Source organism: Echeneis naucrates, chromosome 15 (genome assembly GCF_900963305.1).
Source record: "Echeneis naucrates chromosome 15, fEcheNa1.1, whole genome shotgun sequence".
Classification (NCBI taxonomy): Eukaryota; Metazoa; Chordata; class Actinopteri; order Carangiformes; family Echeneidae; genus Echeneis; species Echeneis naucrates.
The window spans coordinates 20471509-20490643 of record NC_042525.1 but is presented as its reverse complement, the minus strand read 5'-3'; the positions used below and the strand labels follow the sequence as shown (position 1 = coordinate 20490643).

Below are 19135 nucleotides of genomic sequence, written 5' to 3'. Positions count from 1 at the left end.
CAGACACACACACCTTCAAGATCCATAGATAGACTGGGGCTATTGCGGTTGCTGTACTATTGTGATTGTCATTGCTATCGCTATTAATTAGTGTTGCTGCATATGTTACTATTGCTACCTCTATAGCTATCACCATTGCTAAGACTATCTATATATATATATTATATATCATTAACCCATTCTTATTACATGTGTGCTATCTGTTGTAGATTAGTAGCTGCTGTGTCATTGAATAATCAAACTATAACAGCCATTTAGCCAGAGTGATATTATTTTAATAATTATTGCTGTGAATAAATTCTCTTATGTTAAACCGCCGTTGTTTGTGATTATTGTGGCTATAATTGTGACAATTGCTGGATTTATAACAGTCAGTGCTCGGATTTACTTCTGTAAACCCTTTTAAGACTTGATATTGATTTTGCTAATTTGGACATAGTTATAGTACTTATATACTTATAGTTATACTTATAGTACATAATTCTAGATATCAATCAGTTTCGTAAACATTGATATTAATTGCCAATGTCCAAAATACCCCTACTAGTGCACAACACTTGTCAATTTCAATGCCATATGATAGAACAAGGTCAAGGACATGATATTAATATTTTTGGGTAAACACAGCTCCCAGACCTATATTGCTTGCATCCGTAGAGACTGAGAAAGGAAGTTCTGGATTTGGGTGACCCAGGATAGGTGGAGAGCTCAAACAAGATTTGAGTTGGTCAAAGGCATGCTGGCATGCTTGGCTCTATATGAAAGGTCTTCCTTTTTTTGGGGGGGGGTCATTCAAGGGCTGAGAAATCTTGGCGAAATCAGGCACAAATTTACAGTTCCAGCCAGCAAGCCCAATAAACCGCTGGACCTCTTTCAGGTTTGTTGGCATGGGTTAAGATCACTTTCTCAGGGTCTGCACTGACTCCCTTTACTGAGACAATGCGCCCAGGAAATCAGAGTTCTTGCAGGCAGAATCTTCTTCTTGACTTCTTGAGGTCGATCGTCAGACTAGCTTTTTGAAGTCCATCCAAAATGATGTTCAAAATGCTGAGATACTGTGGAAGAGTACACAATTATGTCATCAAGATAGACTAGACAGATTTCTCCTCGCAGGCCAATCAGGAATTTTTCCATCCGGCTTTGGAAAGTGGCAGATACATTCTTGAGCCCAAAAGGCATTATGGAAATCAACACAGAATCTATGTCCGCCGTCTTTCTTAGGTGGTAGAACTACAGGAGAAGCCCATCCTGAATGGGAAACTTAAACAACTCCTGCAGCAAGCATCACTTGTAGTTCTTCCACAATTGCTTCCTTAACAGGCGATATCTATACAGCCTTTTATTGATTGGCACACATTTAGTAGTGTAGATGTTGTGTTGCAAAACATCTGTTTAACCTGGCTGACTGGTACAAACAAGTGGGTTCGATTCAAGGAGGTTATGTAATTTATTTTTGTCTTCACCTGGTAGATGAGCATCACACATAGCTGTGTAGATGTAATCTTTTGCTTCCATTCCTACAGGCTCTAACGAGAATGGAAGGTGGAGCAGAGGTTATCAGGGAAAGATTCAGAGGTGGATGGCTGTGGGAAGTAGGCATTTCACGGCTGGAATGGATAGTAAAGAGGAGTTAGATTTGAAGCTATATTCTCTCTCAGCCACAATGATGATCATTCCCAGACTGGAAATGAAGTCAACCAAGAAAAAAAGATTTTGGTCTCAACACTGCCACGGGAGGAGAACATGCGTCCTTGAAGAGACAAAGTAAGGTGTCCATTATTTGATTATTTGAGGTTATTATTTGATGACTTCACCTCCCTCCAAAGATACTCATGATTGAGTGTGTAACTGGAACCTGTATCAAGTATGGCTTTTCCACATCATGTACCGATAGAAACTGGCACAATCAATTGTTGGAGGCTGGAGGAGGTATCAAGGGGGTCAGAAGTAGTTGATGAGTTTGGCTCCCCTGTGGTATCCTGTGCTGGTTGTGGTCTGGAGTGGCCCAATGTTTTAGTTTTCACCAGTGACAGAGAAGCATTGCCAGGGGGCCATTTTGATTTTTGTGATGTAGCAGGATACTTGGGTACCTGTTGTCTGGGGGTTTAGAGGAGGGCCCAGGTGAACTGTAATGTGGGCAAGAGTCAGGGGGATTGTTTCCTTTGCATCTCCAGTACAAAACTGGAGGTCTGGGTTGGTCAACTGCAGGGGTGGAAAGTAACAAATTACATTTACTCTCGTTACTGTAATTGAGTTGCATTTCTGTGTAATTTGTACTTTGCTACATTTGAAATAACTGCTGTTACAGAGTAAAAATAAGCAAATTAAATAAAATTAAAAAATCTTTACAGCTTCCGCACCAGAATCTGATTCTATATCTGATTGGCCCTTGTGACCTTCAGTGTCAGATGTCACATGGACATCAGCTCTTGTCTGATTGGTGCACCCATTGGGCGCCCAACTACATGGTATGTAGTTGTGCACCAGACAGGAGCTGTATCAAAAGTAGAGACTTTTATCCACTATTACTATTATACTACTATTATTTGATGTAATTATGTAGGTGTGCGGGTAACCTATAGAATTTTACCGGCTAGATGTTAAACCTACCTTCCAAAAGGATATATGCCACATACTAATTGATAGATTGTTTGGGCCATAAGTTTTACTTTGGTGAAAAGAATCACACTTTTTTTGACAAAGCATGCCTCAAAGGAACTTGTCCCTCTTTTGGAACACTCCCACATCATTTAGCGAAGCATATTGTCTATGGAGCAATGACTGCTCTCTCTTACTTTTGCTACAAAATTTTTTGTTATCTAAAAGGCCAGTCAGTCCTATCGCACTTCATCCCCATCCCATCCTTTGGCCCCACACGCCATCATTATTGTAAGCACATGAAGACCTTCTGTTTCAATATGTTTATTTAAGTTATGTTTACTTTGCACTGCTAAACCTCTTACATTGACAATGAGCTAGACTTACACCTCTGTTCCTGCCCACTACGTAAATGAAAATACACTTCACCCAAAGGCTTAGCTTTCCACATCAGTGGCCTATACTTTGGTTGCCTCATGTGTTTTCCCTTCTGGGTCTAATGGGTCAAGCCCTGACCAGCACACATGTAGACCAAAATTAATAGTTTATCAGTGGTCTGTGAATCACAGCCCCTCACCTGTTTTCAGGTGCTTGGGATGCCCCCCAAAATTAAAAATACATCTATTTCAAGACTGCAATGTGGTGACCTCTCCAGGGCATACCACGCCCTTACCAAATGTGAGCTAGGACTGGCTCCAGGACCCCCCGATACCTAGAAACATATAAGCAATAGAAGATGAATGAGTGAATGAATCTTTCTCAAGAAAATAATATTTTCTTCCTTCAGAATTACCCACAGCCTAAAGGACAGAAGAAGAAGAAGATAGTAAAATATGGCATGGGTGGACTCATCATCTTCTTCTTAATATGTATCATCTGGTTTCCCCTGCTCTTCATTTCACTGGTCAGATCAGTGGTTGGTGTGGTCAACCACCCCATTGATGTCACAGTAACTGTCAAGCTGGGAGGATATGAGGTAATTAACATTTCATACAAAATAATGTTTTTACTTTTCTGTTCTGTTAAGACGGACAAATTAATGCATAAACGCTACGAATACAAGTATGTCAGAATACATTAATTCCATATGATCTGACAACAAATGTCAAGCACAGGTTTCTAGGTACTGGTAGAAATGGACTGATAAATAATTTAATGATTATATAGTTTATTGAATTATTATACATACCTTCAGTATACATGTATTATAGAATGTATACAAGAAGCAAAACAGCTTTTTGGTAAAACATTTTTTTACTTTGCTTGGTCTGTTCCATTTAAAGGTTCTTTAACTGCTGATAATCACATCTAGATGTTTCACTTAACCACAGGCTTCTCAAACTAAAATATGCTTTGTCAGTCATACCTCAGTTCCTCCACTTACTTAGTATTGTTAGTATTAGCATCCGCAGTTAAATATGAACAATGTGCATCTTTGTCAAGTAAGCTAGTTTGTCAAAGGCAGACAATTATTGGGGTTGCCATTCCACACCACAGAAGTCAGGGACGGATACAGAGGGAAGCACAATTTCTATAGGACTCACTTATCACCCTGCTATCTGATTTTAATGAGCATGAGACTAGGCTAATGAAAGACCACAGTGACACTGTGGTGATAATAGCTTTACCAGCTTGATGACAAGGGCATCCAAACCCAGCTTTCAGCATGGACCTGCATGAAGCTTGTCTTCACTGAGACCACCATATCTCACCACAAGGGAAAAAGACTTTGTAGGCTGCCTTTGCAAAGATGCTGACATATCTCATTCAGGTTTCAGAGAGCCACTGTTCATTTTAAGACTAGGAGAACAAAAAACTGTTTTGAGTTGGAGTTGGAGCCCAGCAGCAGCAGATCAACATCTGTGATGTTTTGATGATTTAAAAGTTGCAGGTTCAAATGTTACACATAGTTTTTACACAGACATTCCACCTCTCAACCAAGAGGCTTCATCAGCTCATGCCTTCTGAAAAGGTTAAGTTAGTCTGACTGGCTGGTGATGAACTCAGATATATAGCCTCAGAGGTGTCGTTATCCATGTTAGTGGCACCTTAGAGCTCAGATTTGGGGAACAACTGTTGTTGTACGTCAGTATGCACAGAATTATTTTATTCAAATAAATACATTTTACAACATTGTGTTGTTGCCTTGTAAAAGCATTAAAATTAGTCTAAATGTAAAATTGTATTGGCATAGTGGTCAAAGGATGATCAACTGTGTTTCTGTGTATTTCCAAGCCTTTGTTCACCATGAGTGTGCAGCAGCAGTCCATCCAGCCCTTCACAGTGGCCCAATATGACCGACTCACCCAAAAATTTGGAGACAATGCTGTAAGTACTGATTTTAATTTGACTTATTTTTTCTGTCTAACTTTACTGTTACTCTTGTTATGGCAGAAAGAGATGGAAAAAGAGGAATCAGGTGGTCGAGACACAGGTATTTGATGGGGAATCTCTTTATTCACAGTGGCCCTACTAACAACGTAGTCAGAGACAGGAAAACCCAACCTTACAGCACATGGAATGCACTCTTAACCAAAACTAGTTGAATTTACTTGAAAACCGCATGGAAACCCATTGCCTTATACCGTTTTAGGTTTTACAAAACATTAAACATCACTGTTTAAGTTGTATTGACATAGATAACGACATAGATTCAAGTTTGCATTAGTAGTCTTTACTCAAAATCCTTAGTTCACATAAATGATCTCTTTTCTGAGGTCTAACCAACCAACCATTTTAAGTCAAATGCACATAAACAAATATGTACAATAACCCATGTAACATTATTTACCACTGCTTAAAATCATTTGTTAGTAATGCCTTTTCTTCTAAATGAATTAATTATACTGTTTTGATTGAGAGATTGTATTAAATACATTGTTTCAAGAATATTATATGGAAAGAAGAAATTAAACTACGGTTAAATTGCTCAAGATATTTTATTTCAGAAAACCTGAAATAAAACCTGTATCCTTTACATTGAAAGCTGATTTTTTTAGTGTTTGTAATTTGGTTTTAAATTCAGAGTGGCCCAACTAAAAAAAAAACAAACTGCTGCATTAATTGGAAAGTTAGCTTCATTGACTTTTGTTAGTTGAGGTGCAGAGCATAATTAAGCCCATATAGAACACACATCGCTTGCAGCAAGTCTTCTATGTCACAATTGACAACTTCTCCTTCATTGATGATTTTAAATGATATAGAGGATAACGTTGCATCAACTTTTCAATGAGAAGAATCCCCAAGTCAATGTTGCAGAATGATTGATACTGGTGAAAATTAAAGATTGTGATCAAGGGTGTCAAACATGTGGCCCGTGTTCCAAAACCGGCCTGCCAAGGGCTCCAATCCAGCCCACTTTCCTTCCTTCCCTTTTTTCCTTCCCTCATTCTTTTCTTCCTTCCGTCCATCCTTCCTCTTTCTTGCTTTTGTCCTTCCTTTGTGTCTTTTCCTCCCCTCTTTTCATCTATCCATCTGTCCTTTCTTCTTTCCTTCCTCCCTCCCTCCCTCCATTTCTTGCCTTACTACTTGTCTTCTTTTCCCTCCTTCCTTCCATCCATCCATTTTTTTACACTGATTTGTAAAATTCATTACAGTCGTCTCCAAGTATAAGAGGAAGCCCACTGGGCACCGGTGTCCAAAGGCATTTGGCTCTGTCGTCTTTTGAGGAGTAAATCAAAAACACAAAGGTGAACCAACCAAACCATGTTTTGGTTTGTAATGTTTTAAGAGGTATCCACTTTTATCAGATATGAACTCACAGTACTTACACTTTCACAGCATCTTCTAAAGAACCTGGAAAAAAAATGTAAAACCTGTTGGTTCAATGTCTCAGCTGCTGCTGTTCTAATAACTACAATGATATAGTCATTGTAGAAGTTAGCAAAGCTAAGACCATTTTGAATTCTCACAGAAATTTGAAACCACAAGTACGTGTGCATGTTAAGCTAACTTGTTGCAACCAGACCAATAACTGCTTTACACACTCATTTATCCATGTAGTTAACACTATTATAAAAAATCCAGTTTATTTTTACATACACAATTCAGTTTTCTCAATGTAATTTTACCATTACACTGCTGAGTGCAACAGCTATAAAGTGAACTGCTAGAAAAACATTCATATATTAGCACAAAGTTCTCTATTTAGCTGACTTGTTAACAATGGACTGTGTACTAAAATTTCCTCCAAAAGCTTTCCACTAATATTTACAATCTGACGTGATGTGACTTGCTTCGGACAAACTTCCACTCTCTCAAAAAGATGAGAAGGTCAGACTCTCAGACACAGGGCTTGCACTCACACGTCTCACGTTGAACTTCAAATAGGCCCCTCCCCTCCCTCACAGAAACAAAACTTTAAGTAATCTCTGCTTAACGTGATCACTGCACAATATGTTTTCAGTTTTCTAATTCAATCAACCAATTTAGTTTAGTGATGACACTGCTTTTTAAAAAACATAATAGAATAAATAATGAGCACAAAAAAATTTACATAGAATCAAAATCCAAGTTTACAGTGTGGCTTTTTTTGACAGGCTGTGTGTGTATTGTGTGGATAGCCTTCATCCTTATCTTGACCTTCAACCATGTTGGTTATGCAACATAATGTGTGTATGGTGCACTTTTCTCTTTCCTGATACACCTGAGATATTTTCTACTTTCGGCGCCAGTCCAGGTCATGGTGACCTGGCTAAATGTGTTGAGTATAAGTGATTGGATAAATTAACGTACATACATGACATTACAAAACTGAAACAGTAAAATGATATTATATTCTGGGTATTCACATAAGTACATTACTGTGATAATGATGACTTTTATCTGGATGCAATTGGAGTACATGAGACTATTCACAACTTAAGAGATGAATGGAAGCAAAAAACCTTTCAGGAAAATTCTCTCAAGGCCCCTTTCCCACAAGCAACCAACTTCTCAAGTCACACCTTGAACCATGAACCATCACCACAACACATTTTCATAATAAGTCAGACAATGGTCAATGAAATTAAGTGGGGATGTGTTTCGTCCTGCTCCTGCTGCTTGCTGCTTTATTCACTTTTAAATTAATCTACTTCTTCTACAAGTCCTGGATATGATTTTATTCTTTTTCTTTTAAGTAAACCAGGACTTTCTAAATAATTTTTCTGCCTTTTACAACTGATCTGATGAGACCACGCCCATAATCTTCTCAAGATGCCCGAAGAAGTAATCCAAACAAAGTCTCCTTGCGAAAACTGTTGGATATATCGACAAGAAATTCTTGCTCCACAAGGAAGGATTTTTGCCTTGGAAACTGAAAAAGAACTTCATGAAACACTTCCAGTGGAATCCAGTGGTAAGAAGTCCATTTACTTTCAAAGGAAAGGGTGAAAAATTGCTACTTTCAACTCAAAGCTAAATGATACTGTGTATTTTCCACGACTCTGTAAAGACACTTTTAATGGACTTGGTGCTCAAAATGCTGGGACCAATGGAGGTTTTGTAACATCACTTGGAATAAAGTTAACAAACTGAATTTTACCAGTGTCAGAGACAAATCTGACTGAAAATAACAAGCAGAGAGAAAACTATAAAATCACTGAGAATCATGAAGGCAGAACAAAGCAGCAGATGAACAGAAAAATTGTGCCAAGACTCAAGGTCAAAGATACTCATGTGCTTGGAGACGGAGCCATATCTAACATAAACATGAACAGGATGGTTACTTGGAGCTATTCCAGTGCTAATGTCGCAGAACGACTGCCTGTGGACCTGGCAAAACACCAAGGAGTGAAACAGCTGGTTATCCTCGTGGCAACGGTGGACAAAAGAAAGAACCAGTCTGAAATCTTAAAAGACTTTGAGAAAGTAGTAATGCCCATGTTCATTAGTTGGCCTCTCCTAAATGCTGATGGGAGGATCATCAAATTCAGCCGGCTGCTTCAACTGAACACATAGCTGTCCAAAGTCTTTGAGGCCAGAGGACTGCATTTCATCGAGAACTTAAATTCTGTCTGCCAAATAGAGGATCTGTTTAATGGAAAAAGCCCACACCTGAACAGACATGGAGTGAGACGACTGACGGGTGACCTCCATGCTTCCTCCAACTTCCACAGCAACTACAATGACACCTGTAGCATCCCTAACCCATGATTCAGATGCAGCAGCTCCTCCATCACCTCCAGCACAGGCCTGGCACACACCTGCAGCCTCTACACCCTCCAGAGAAGCTTTACTTACTCGTCTCCACCGTCACCCATGAGATTTCCTGATCACCTTGAAAGCCTGGTGAAATCTGGGATGAAAATGATCCCCCTCACGCCAGACATAGAGACCCAGATCAAGGATTTGATCCCCAAAAAAGAATTGCGACCCTTTCCCTCATCAGCTTTCTCCATCCGTCATGGCCCTCAAAGCTCAGCCCACACCACTGGTGCCCACAGCTGTTATCGCCAACAGCAACAAGGGCCAGGGCCCCTACATTGCTAAGCCCCACATCAACCAGAGGTCCAGGGAGGGAGAGTTCTCCTCTAAAGCAACTACTGTAAAACCACAGATAAGATTAGATAAGAGAGGGACAGTTAGACTGTCTGATCAGAGAAATCTAATCCATATCCTCTGCAAGAACCCACCATCCAGTTCTACTCCAGATAATTTTAAACACACAGTACTCAATGTCAGATCTTTAAATAACAAATCAAACTAATCTTTCTTAATCAAGTTTTTTTTTTTTCTTACAAGCATGATTTTATGTTTTTAACCGAGACATGGCTCGATGAAAACACAGCTAATGCAGTCCTCACTTCAATTTTGTGTCTGAAACACAACAAAACCAGAGGGGTGGAGGTGATTGTGCCATATTCAGACAACATACTTCGCCACAAATTGTCATTTGGGTTTTTTTCATAATTTGATTATGTATCATTCAAAATTAAGCAAAAACAATCTTCAACAATCATACTTATATATCACCCTCTACAAACCACCACAGAATTGAATTACTGAACTACTCTCAGTTGTGTATACTAATTTTGACTGTTTGGTCATTACAGTTGACTTGAGTGTGCACGTGGATGTTGCCAATGACGGTCACGCTAAAGAACTCACTGCGGTCCTTGAAATGTTTGGTCTAACTCAGCATGTGACTGAGCCCACCCACAGCAGAGCGCACACTCTGGATGTGCTCATTACCAAGGGTGTTTCTATCTCAAATGTGAACATCGTTAATGTTGTTTTATCCGATCATTTTTGTGTTTTCTTCAACTTGTCTGTTGCACCCAAGGCGCCATGGAGTAAAGAAGACTCGGTCAGGGCACAGAAAAAAGAATGCTGGACAGCCGAATGGAAATGGTACAAGTCAAAGCTTCAGATTCATTACGAGATTTATAAAGAAACGCTACGTGTTCAACCAGACCTTCTGTAGAACGAGGGATAGTTATTTTTCAAAATTCATCACAAACTACAGTAACAACTCTGTCAAATTAAATCAAATCAGATTCATTTGTATAGCACCAAATCATAACAAAGTTACATCAAGGCACTTGACATATAGAGCAGGTCTAGAGCAAGCTCTTTATGAAATTATTTAAAGAGACCCAAAAAATCCCCCAATGAGGAAGCACTTGGCAACAGTGGCAAGGAAAAACTTACTTTAGGAAGCAGAAAACTTGGGTACAACCAGGCTTGGGGGGGCGGCCATCTGCCTCGACCGATTGGGTTGAGAGTGGTAGAGAGAGAAAGGGAGAAAGGGAGGCGTGTAATATAGGGTGAGAATGAGAGCAAGAGAGGGGGATATTCAAAACAGGTGTAGGCAGGAACATGATGCTCCATAACGTTCATGGAGATGAGCTGTAGTATGGAATTCATGAAGATATGGCAGCAGCAGGCGTTGCAGGAATATGGGATGGCTATGAGTCACCACCTGCAGGCTGAGGACAGGGAGAGAGAGGAGAGGAGATGGGAGAGACAGAGACTTTGGGAAAACACGGTTAGTAAATGCAGTATAAATGCTTAGAACTGGGAGAAAGTGATTTTTAAGAAGCGTGGTTATTATCAGCGCATGCAAAGGGGGGGAGGGAGAGAAATCCTCAGTCCTTCCCCCAGCAGCCTAGGGCTATAGCAGCATAGCTAAAGAGTAGATGGACTTTAACTTCTTAACTATAAACTCTGTCATACAGAAAAGTTTTAAGTCTGGGCTTGAAAATTGCTGAAGAGTCCACCCCCTGGACTGATACTGGAAGTTGGTTCCATAGAAGAAAGGGCCTGAAAGATCTCCCTCCAGATTTATCCTTGGAGACTCTAGGAACCACAAGTAAACCTCCATCTAGAGAGCGGAGTGGCCTGCTAGGAGAGTAGGGAAACTATGAGCTCTCTGAGATATGATGGAGCTTGGCCATTAAGAGCTTTATATGTTAACATAAGGATTTTAACTTCTACTCTGTATTTTACCGGCAGCCAATGAAGAGCAGCTAACACAGGAGAGAAGTGATCTCATTTCCTAGTTGCTGTTAATATTCGTGCAGCAGCATTCTGAATCAACTGAAGGTCTTTCAGAGATTTGTTTGGACATCCAGATAGTAATGAGTTACAATAGTCCAGCCTAGAAGTTATAAATGCATGGACTAGTTTTTCTGCATGATCCTGAGAGAGATTGTTTCTGATTTTCCTAATGTTTCTCAGGTGGAAAAAAGCTGCCCTATTGACTTGCTCTATGTGGGGGATAAAGGACATGTCCTGGTCAAAGGTTACTCCAAGGTTTCTGGTGCTGGAAGCCAAAGTAATGCCGTCCAGACTGATTAGATGATTAGATTTAGCATTTCTCTGAGGTGCTTAGCGCTGAGTACAATAACTTTAGTTTTGTCAGAATTGAGAAGTAAAAAAAAATTGGTTCATCCAGACTTTTATGTCTTCAAGCCATGTCTGCAGTTTGACTATCTGGCTGACTTCATTCGGCTTCACTGATAAGTACAGCTGAGTGTCGTCTGCATAGCAGTGAAAGTTGATGCTGTGTTTCCTGATAATGTTGCCTAGAGGAAGAAGATAAAGCGTAAAGAGGATTGGACCAAGTACTGAACCCTGCGGGACTCCATAACTAACTGAAGTACATGAGGATGAGCTGTTGTTAGCAACAAACTGATGTCTATCTGATAAATAGGATTTAAACCACCTTAGTGCAGTTCCTTTGATCCCAATTTCATGTTCCAGTCTCTGTAATAAAATATTATGATCTATGGTGTCAAATGCAGCACTGAGATCTAAGAGGAGAGGTATGGAGGCTGATCCATTGTCTGAAGCCATTAGAATATAATTTGAGACTTTCTCCAGCACTCTAAAGCCTGACTGAAACTCTTCAGCAAACCGTTCCTATGCAGATGGTTGTGTAATTGGTTTGCTGTTGCTTTCTCAATGACTTTAGAAATGAACAGAAGGTTCGATATGGGTCTATAGTTTGCCAAAACATCTGGATCAAGATTAGGCTTTATAAGCTGGGGGTTTTTTTTCTTAAGGGTACATAACCCAAAGATAAGGTCAAATTAATCAGATCCAGAATCAATGGCTCAATTAAGTAAAACATTTCTTTAAAGAGGCTGGTTGGTTCTGGGTATAATAGACAGGTTGATGATCTGAACGATGAAACTATAGAATCTAGCTCTGAGAGATTCAGAGGTGAGAATGATTCCAGATATAAAATAGGCGTTGCAGTTGATTCGGGAGTTGCTGCATTCAGTAGGAGATTATTGTCTAATGTAGGTAAGAACTGATGAATTCTTTCTCAGATTGTGAGAATTTTATCTGTAAAAAAGTCCATAAAATCATCGCTACTTAGAGCTAAGGGGATCACTGGTTCAACTGATCCATGGCTCTCTGTTAGCCTGGCTACAGTGCTGAAGAGAAGCATGGGCTCGGCCCATATCAAACTACCATTCTTAGGCAAAGTTCTGGAAAAAGCTGTATACCAACGACTTGCTGACTTTCTCCTGTCTAATAATGTTACTTCCAATCAGGCTTTAGGTCCCACCACACCACTGAGACAGCTCTGATCAAGGTGACTAATAATATCCGCCTGAACACAGACGCAGGCAAAGTCTCAGTCTTAGTTCTGCTGGACCTGAGTGACCATGTGGTCTTATTACAGAGGTTAGAAAATTGGGTGGGAATCTGTGGTACTGCTCCAAACTGGTTTAATTCTTATCTCGAGGACAAGACGTACTTTGTCAAAATTGGCAACTGTGTCTCAGACCAAATGGCTATGATCTGTGGGGTTCCCCAAGGGTCAATTCTAGGACCCCTATTGTTTAATCTGTACATGCTTCCATTAGGCCAGCTAATACGCAGTTATAATGTGTTCTACCACAACTATGCAGATGACACTCAGATCTACTCATCACTGATGGCAGGTGAACATGGGCCTATAGATACACTCTGTCACGGCATTGAACAGATCAGTGTGTGGATGCAAAACAATTTTCTCCAGTTAAACAAGACAAAACTGAAGTCATTGTCTGTGGCCCACAGAAACAAAGAAAAGAGTTATCAGTCACCTAGAGACTCTCTCTAAAACCTAATAATCAGGTTAGAAATCAAGGGATAATTTTACACTCAGACCTGAACTTAACAGCCACATTAAATCAATAACATCAGCAGCTTTTTATCATCTAAAAAACATTGCCAGAATCAAAGGAATAGTGTCTAAACCAGACTTGGAGAGACTAATCCATGCGTTTGTCTCCAGCAGGTTAGACTACTGTAACAGCCTGCTCACTGGACTCTCTAAACGAGCTGTAAGACAGCTGCAGTACATCCAGAATGCTGCTGCTCGAGTCCTGAAAAGAACCAGGAAATACGACCATATTAGCCCAGTGCTCAGGTCTCTGCACTGGCTTCCTGTTGCTCAGAGGATAGACTTTAAAACAGCTCTGCTTGTGTACAAGTCTCTTCATGGTCCAGCACCAAAGTACATCTCTGACATGCTAGAGCCATATGAACCATGGGTACATTTAGCTGCCTTACATCTCTCTTCAACCCTTACACCTCCCCAGGGAATTTCACCAAATATTCATCACTGTGGTATCCATACACTCAAAAGCAATCTTCAACTAGAAAATTCCAGGGAAATTTTGAGGAGGGGTGGGGGAAGAGGGAGCACACACGCACACATACAGCCTGTAATATTCTTAAATCTGAGAAGGGCTAACATTTTTAGAAGCATGAAATGTGATTGTGTAATCAACTTAGTAGGTATCATAAAGCCTGTTGTCACCAACAAAGTTGAAAGTCTTGTGACCCGTTTAAACTTTGAACTGCATTTCTGTGACAAAGAATGACAAAGCAGTGTGGCTCCAAAGAGGTGTGGGTTTGATCCATTTCCAACAGATTCACACAGAGCTGAGCTAAGGGACCTGTGGTTGCCACGGTGATTTGAGAATTTGCTCTGTTCAGTGGCCAAACTGAAAGTGGCTTCTGACAAGGTCCCGCTCTACTGCAAACCATAGCTTCTGTCCAATAAGCGAAAACATTGTGAGAGACAGAAGAGGTGGCAGATTCTGACAGTCTTTATTCGAATCAGAAACTCCTTAAATTGAGTAAGCTCAGTACGAAACAGAGTGAGATTCTTTTGAATAAAATGTTGGATTACATTGGGACCAACTCAGGTATTGCTGGCAGTCTGGGCCCCCCCGTAAAAAATCTGTTCAGAGCTCACCTCTCAAAATTACATTTTATGAATTCCAACACCTATGTCTACATTCTGAAAAAGATACTTATTTTTTCATTTCATTTTTTATTTTTTCTTTCATTCAAGTTAACAAGCTGCTCAACTCGAGCTTTGACGAAAAAGTGATTTGGACTACTACTTTGAGCGCTCATAGTTTGAAAAGTTTGCTCTTTATGTAAAAACGGTTTGGTGTTTTGGGAAAAGCACAAGTTTTCCTCCATTTTTAAGTTTGAATGACATGTCTGAATTACAGTTTTTTTGGGAATAACTTTGGTTAATATGGAATCACGGCACTAATACGAATAGCACACCATTCCCAATCGATCTGCACTTTTTGACGTATACATTGTTGGGCTTTTCTCAAAGCTTCGGGACGAGTAGCACCCCAAAAATTTGATGGCCTAGTTATGAAGTATGAAGAAGATTAAGTAGTGCCTGTGGCACTAAATAACAATTCTAGCTGTAGAAGTAGTGCCTCTGTGCTTTAATTCATAATTTTAACATAATTTTGTGTCTACATGCATCTAGGTAGCAATGCAGTTCATCACACTCTACAGTTATGAGGACATTGTCACCGCCATGATTGAAGGTAGTTCAGGATCAATATGGAGGATCAGCCCCCCCAGCAGACAGGAAGTCATTAAAGAATTACTTGGAAGTCCTGTTGACTTAACACTGCGTCTGGCCTGGACTTTTCAGAGGTAAAACCTTTTCTCTCCTTATTACAAAATAACATCATGCGATCATGTATTATGCGTTATTATCTACAAACTGACAAAGTCAAAGAAACTGTGATGAATACAGATCTTGAGATTTTTGTTGACATAGGGGAGAAACACAATTCTTTTTTCAGGTATTTTGAGCTTACACATACATGATATTGAGAGCAGCAATAGAAAACCAAATGTGTTATTATACAATGATAGGTGTCTTTCTCCCATAATCGGTTTAGGTGGACTTGCTTTCACTGAACAATCAGATTTCAGTGTTTTTGGCCTAGCAGATTTAGCCATGCCATTTGATTGCTGCTCACCTGGAGAACTGACGAGCCACAAAGTTACTCCTGCTATACTAGTTACTTTAAAAACCTGCAAAAGTGAGCTGTTATGTTATGATCTGCTCCATAACTGCATATTTAAGAGCAGCTAATCTGGGAAAAGGATATAAATTGCTTTTGGCACAGCGCAACATTACAATGGCCAAATAAATGAACATTGAATTTTAAATTGTGTCTGTCTCATTTCAAACCATTTGCTTTACAGGGACCTGGGTAAAGGAGGGACAGTGGAACACACCTTTGATAAACACTCTATAGACTTAGAACCTGGGAACCCAGTCAGAGCAGACTTGGCCTCACTACTAGTTGGCAATCGTACGGAACCTGTGTAAGTTTACTCTCACCAAAGATGTTTGTGTTTCATTTTATTTAATACTAATTTAGCAGTTTGCACCTTAAATATTGTATTTTGTCCCTCCTTAGACATGTTCCTAATATGTTCCCAAACTACATCCGTGCCCCCAATGGAGCTGAGGCCAAACCAGTCAGTCAGCTTTATAAAGGTCAGAATGACTTTTCTTACTTAAAATGTAAACAACACAATCTTCCAGAAGTTGTGAAAGACCTGTCAAGTCATTGCTTGTTTCATTAAAAATGTTTTAAATGCAATTATTATACAAGTACATGTGGAATATTTGCATTATCCTTGCACACTCGCACCAAGTGAACACACAAATTTGTGACTTTAGTCTCGTTAAATAAAGTCATGTCACTTTGGTCTCCATACTACAGGACAGTGTAGCAGTAGAACAACAAGGATTGAGTCAGAAGGAAATTTTAGGTGTATCAGTTATGCTCATTCTTCGAAATGTTGATGTATAATGTTGAGTTTCTCCTCTCTGTTACTTTATACTCCTGGGACAGATCACACTTGCTACAGGGCAGTGGCATAGTGGTTAGCGCTGTTGCCCCACAATAAGAAGGTTGCGGGTTCGGTCCCCAAGACAGGGGCCTTTCTGTGATGAGTTTGCATGTTCTTCCCTTGCTTGAGTGGGTTTCGTCTGGGTACTCCGTTTTCCTCCCACCGTTCAAAGCCATGCATGTTTGGGTTAATTGGTGACTCTAAATTGTCCATAGGTCTGAGTGTGAGATTGAGTGGTTGTTTGTCTCTGCCTGTCTCTGTGTTGGCCCTGCGATGGACTGGTGACCTGTCCAGGATGTACCCCAGTGTGAGCCGGGATTGGCTCTAGCACCCCCGTGACCCGGAAACGGATAAGCGGTTGAAGATGAATGCATGAATGACTGAACACTTGCTGCATTCAACTGTCAGTCTCAGAATGGATATTAGCAGTTGTAGCTTCCATTCACAACTTGTTTAAACACACCTGTTTGGTTGTCTTGTAGATGATGAAGATGGGTACCTGAATATAACCCTGTCCCTGATGAGTGACAGGTCACTGAATGACAGTCGAAACCAAGAGTGGTGGGACATTGCCATTGCAGGCTGTTCCCCCTCCCCTTGTCGGGTTTTACCCATGATTATTTTCAATGACAAAGTCAGTCCACCAAGCCTGGGCTTTCTGGCTGGATATGGGTAAGGAATTCTCACTCACAATCAACATGTGCTTCATACACATTCATATCTCTTGATATACTTGTGTTTGTGCTTTTCCCCCCACCATTCTTGAATGTAAATGTCTCCTTCTAGGATCATGGGACTGTATGTGTCTGTGGTCTTGGTCATTGGGAAGTTTGTGCGTGGCTTCTTCAGTGAGATCTCTCACTCTATCATGTTTGAGGAGCTCCCTTGTGTGGACCGCATTTTGAAGCTCTGCACTGATATTTTTCTGGTTAGTTTATACATACTTTGCAGCATTGATTCATTTGCATACATGTAAAATGCATATGCCATGTTATCGCAGCCTCACAGGTTTGATTCCAACCTTGGCTTGAATGATTCTCTCACTCACTTCCTGTTTCCTGCTGGCCTCTCTACCACTTTCTCATCACCTTGAGCCAAGAAATTTGCAATTGGTTTAAACATTAACATTCCCTCATACGTGAAGCACATTTAACTCAATGCAATGCAGTCCTAAAGAATAATTTGTTTGTAATCCCTCCACTTAAAGAAAAATTTCTGTGTGTTAAAGGTGCGTGAGACAGGAGAACTTGAACTTGAAGAGGAACTTTACTCCAAACTGATCTTCCTCTATAGATCTCCAGAGACTATGATCAAATGGACCAGGGACATCCACAGTCGAGAAGTAGACAGACACTGAATGTCTGTTTGGTTCTAATAGAATAAAGCACAGTGCAAAGATGTCCAAAGGACAGCTTATTGAAAGTATAATGAGAAAATCTGTTGCTGGGCTATTCATAGCTGCTTGAGCACTTTCATCTCATCATTTTACACTACAGACTACTGAGAGTGGAATTACAGTTCCACTGCAGGTGGGCTCAATGGCAACTGGATGTCTACAGGATTGGATATAATGTCCCGACACATTTGAGCCACCAAGGTGGAGTGATAATGTGGCTTAAGCCTGAACCGAAAAGTTGAACCAGCTAGAGTTACTGCTGGCTGAATTGAAAATATACCATGCTCTCTCTGAAACTTCAAAATGTTTTTAAAATGATTCTCTAATGTAAATCAACCAAAACGGAACTGACTTCATATTGTGGACCTAGGTTTGAAAAAAAAAAAAAAAAAGTCTACTTCTACCAGGTGCAGAGATAGGAAAGAAAGCTGCAGTCTACGCTTCTGGAAAACAGGTTTGCTGATGCAGTTGCCTTTTGACTTAAAAAAATCGATTTGATTAAATGAAGCTTTATTGCAGTTGAGCTGCTTAAAAAAAATATATTAATAAATAAATATATATGTATATATATATATATATATATATATATAAATAAACAGGCTGGAAAACAGCCTCACGCACATATGCATGAACAGAAACAACTGGTTGCCTCTTGTCACAGCGTCAGACAAATATTTATTTGCTACACTAAGCAAATCGTATGGTTACAAAATACATATTAACAATGAAAGCTTTGATAACATCTGAAATGATCGGCTGGTTGCTGTTAAAAATCTCATTTTATCAGCTCCTCTTCATTACCTGTAGGCATTAGAATAAAATAACCCACATTTGATAACATATTAAATTATACTGTGCTAAGGTTTCTTTGGCTTGAAATTTTTTACAGTCCTTCTTGCAGATATAAAGTCAACTATACAAAATAGGTTGGCTTGTGACCGCATGACTGATAACGGAACTTTTCAATAGGAAATACGAAATCTCTCCATTGTCTCTCTTCATCGTGGTCATTTATTTGATTATAAATACATCTAGGAAAATGAACCACTAAGACACAAGATAAATGATCATAGCCTCATATTCTATTAAGTGTGTTAAATGTGCAAAAACTCTACAGTGCATTTTCTTAAATAAATGCCTCATGTCTCAATTATCAACAGCTTCACAGCTCAATCTTATCCCTCCACTCTGTAATCCCTTCTTTCAGCATGTTTGGCCTTTCTCAACATTGCAGTGGTTCATCTAAGTTTCTTTTTAGTTTAGTAGTAAAAGAACATACTGTGAAGTTTTATAACTCGCCTAGGAGGATCCAGGACTAATACTTGACAGGTGGATAGCTGTTAGAATTGGTAATGTACAAGGCAGGCTGGGAATGTTGAAAGCACACCTGGAGAGTGTGTGGTGAGTGTGCACATTCCACATGAACAGGGGTCGGCAACCTTCAGCATTAAAAGAACAATTTTGGTGCGATTCTTACCAAATAAAACCTATTTGACTGCTATACTGAAGAAAGTTTCATTACAGTTA

General features: G+C 39.8%; 1 protein-coding gene across 4 annotated transcripts in view; it reads left to right on the top strand.

Annotated features, from left to right (window-relative positions):
• The window catches only part of piezo1 (piezo type mechanosensitive ion channel component 1 (Er blood group)), a 103316-nt gene extending 84842 nt beyond the window's left edge, over positions 1-18474 (top strand). For all 4 annotated transcript variants that reach the window (XM_029520407.1, XM_029520409.1, XM_029520408.1 and 1 more), the window contains exons 47-54: positions 3386-3574; positions 4834-4926; positions 14822-14994; positions 15556-15678; positions 15774-15853; positions 16695-16884; positions 16999-17140; positions 17441-18474. In XM_029520407.1, the coding sequence (XP_029376267.1) occupies positions 3386-3574; positions 4834-4926; positions 14822-14994; positions 15556-15678; positions 15774-15853; positions 16695-16884; positions 16999-17140; positions 17441-17569 (1119 nt within the window). In that variant the 3' untranslated portion in view covers positions 17570-18474. The remainder of the gene's footprint in view (positions 1-3385; positions 3575-4833; positions 4927-14821; positions 14995-15555; positions 15679-15773; positions 15854-16694; positions 16885-16998; positions 17141-17440) is intronic.
• The last annotated feature ends 661 nt before the right edge of the window (positions 18475-19135 follow it).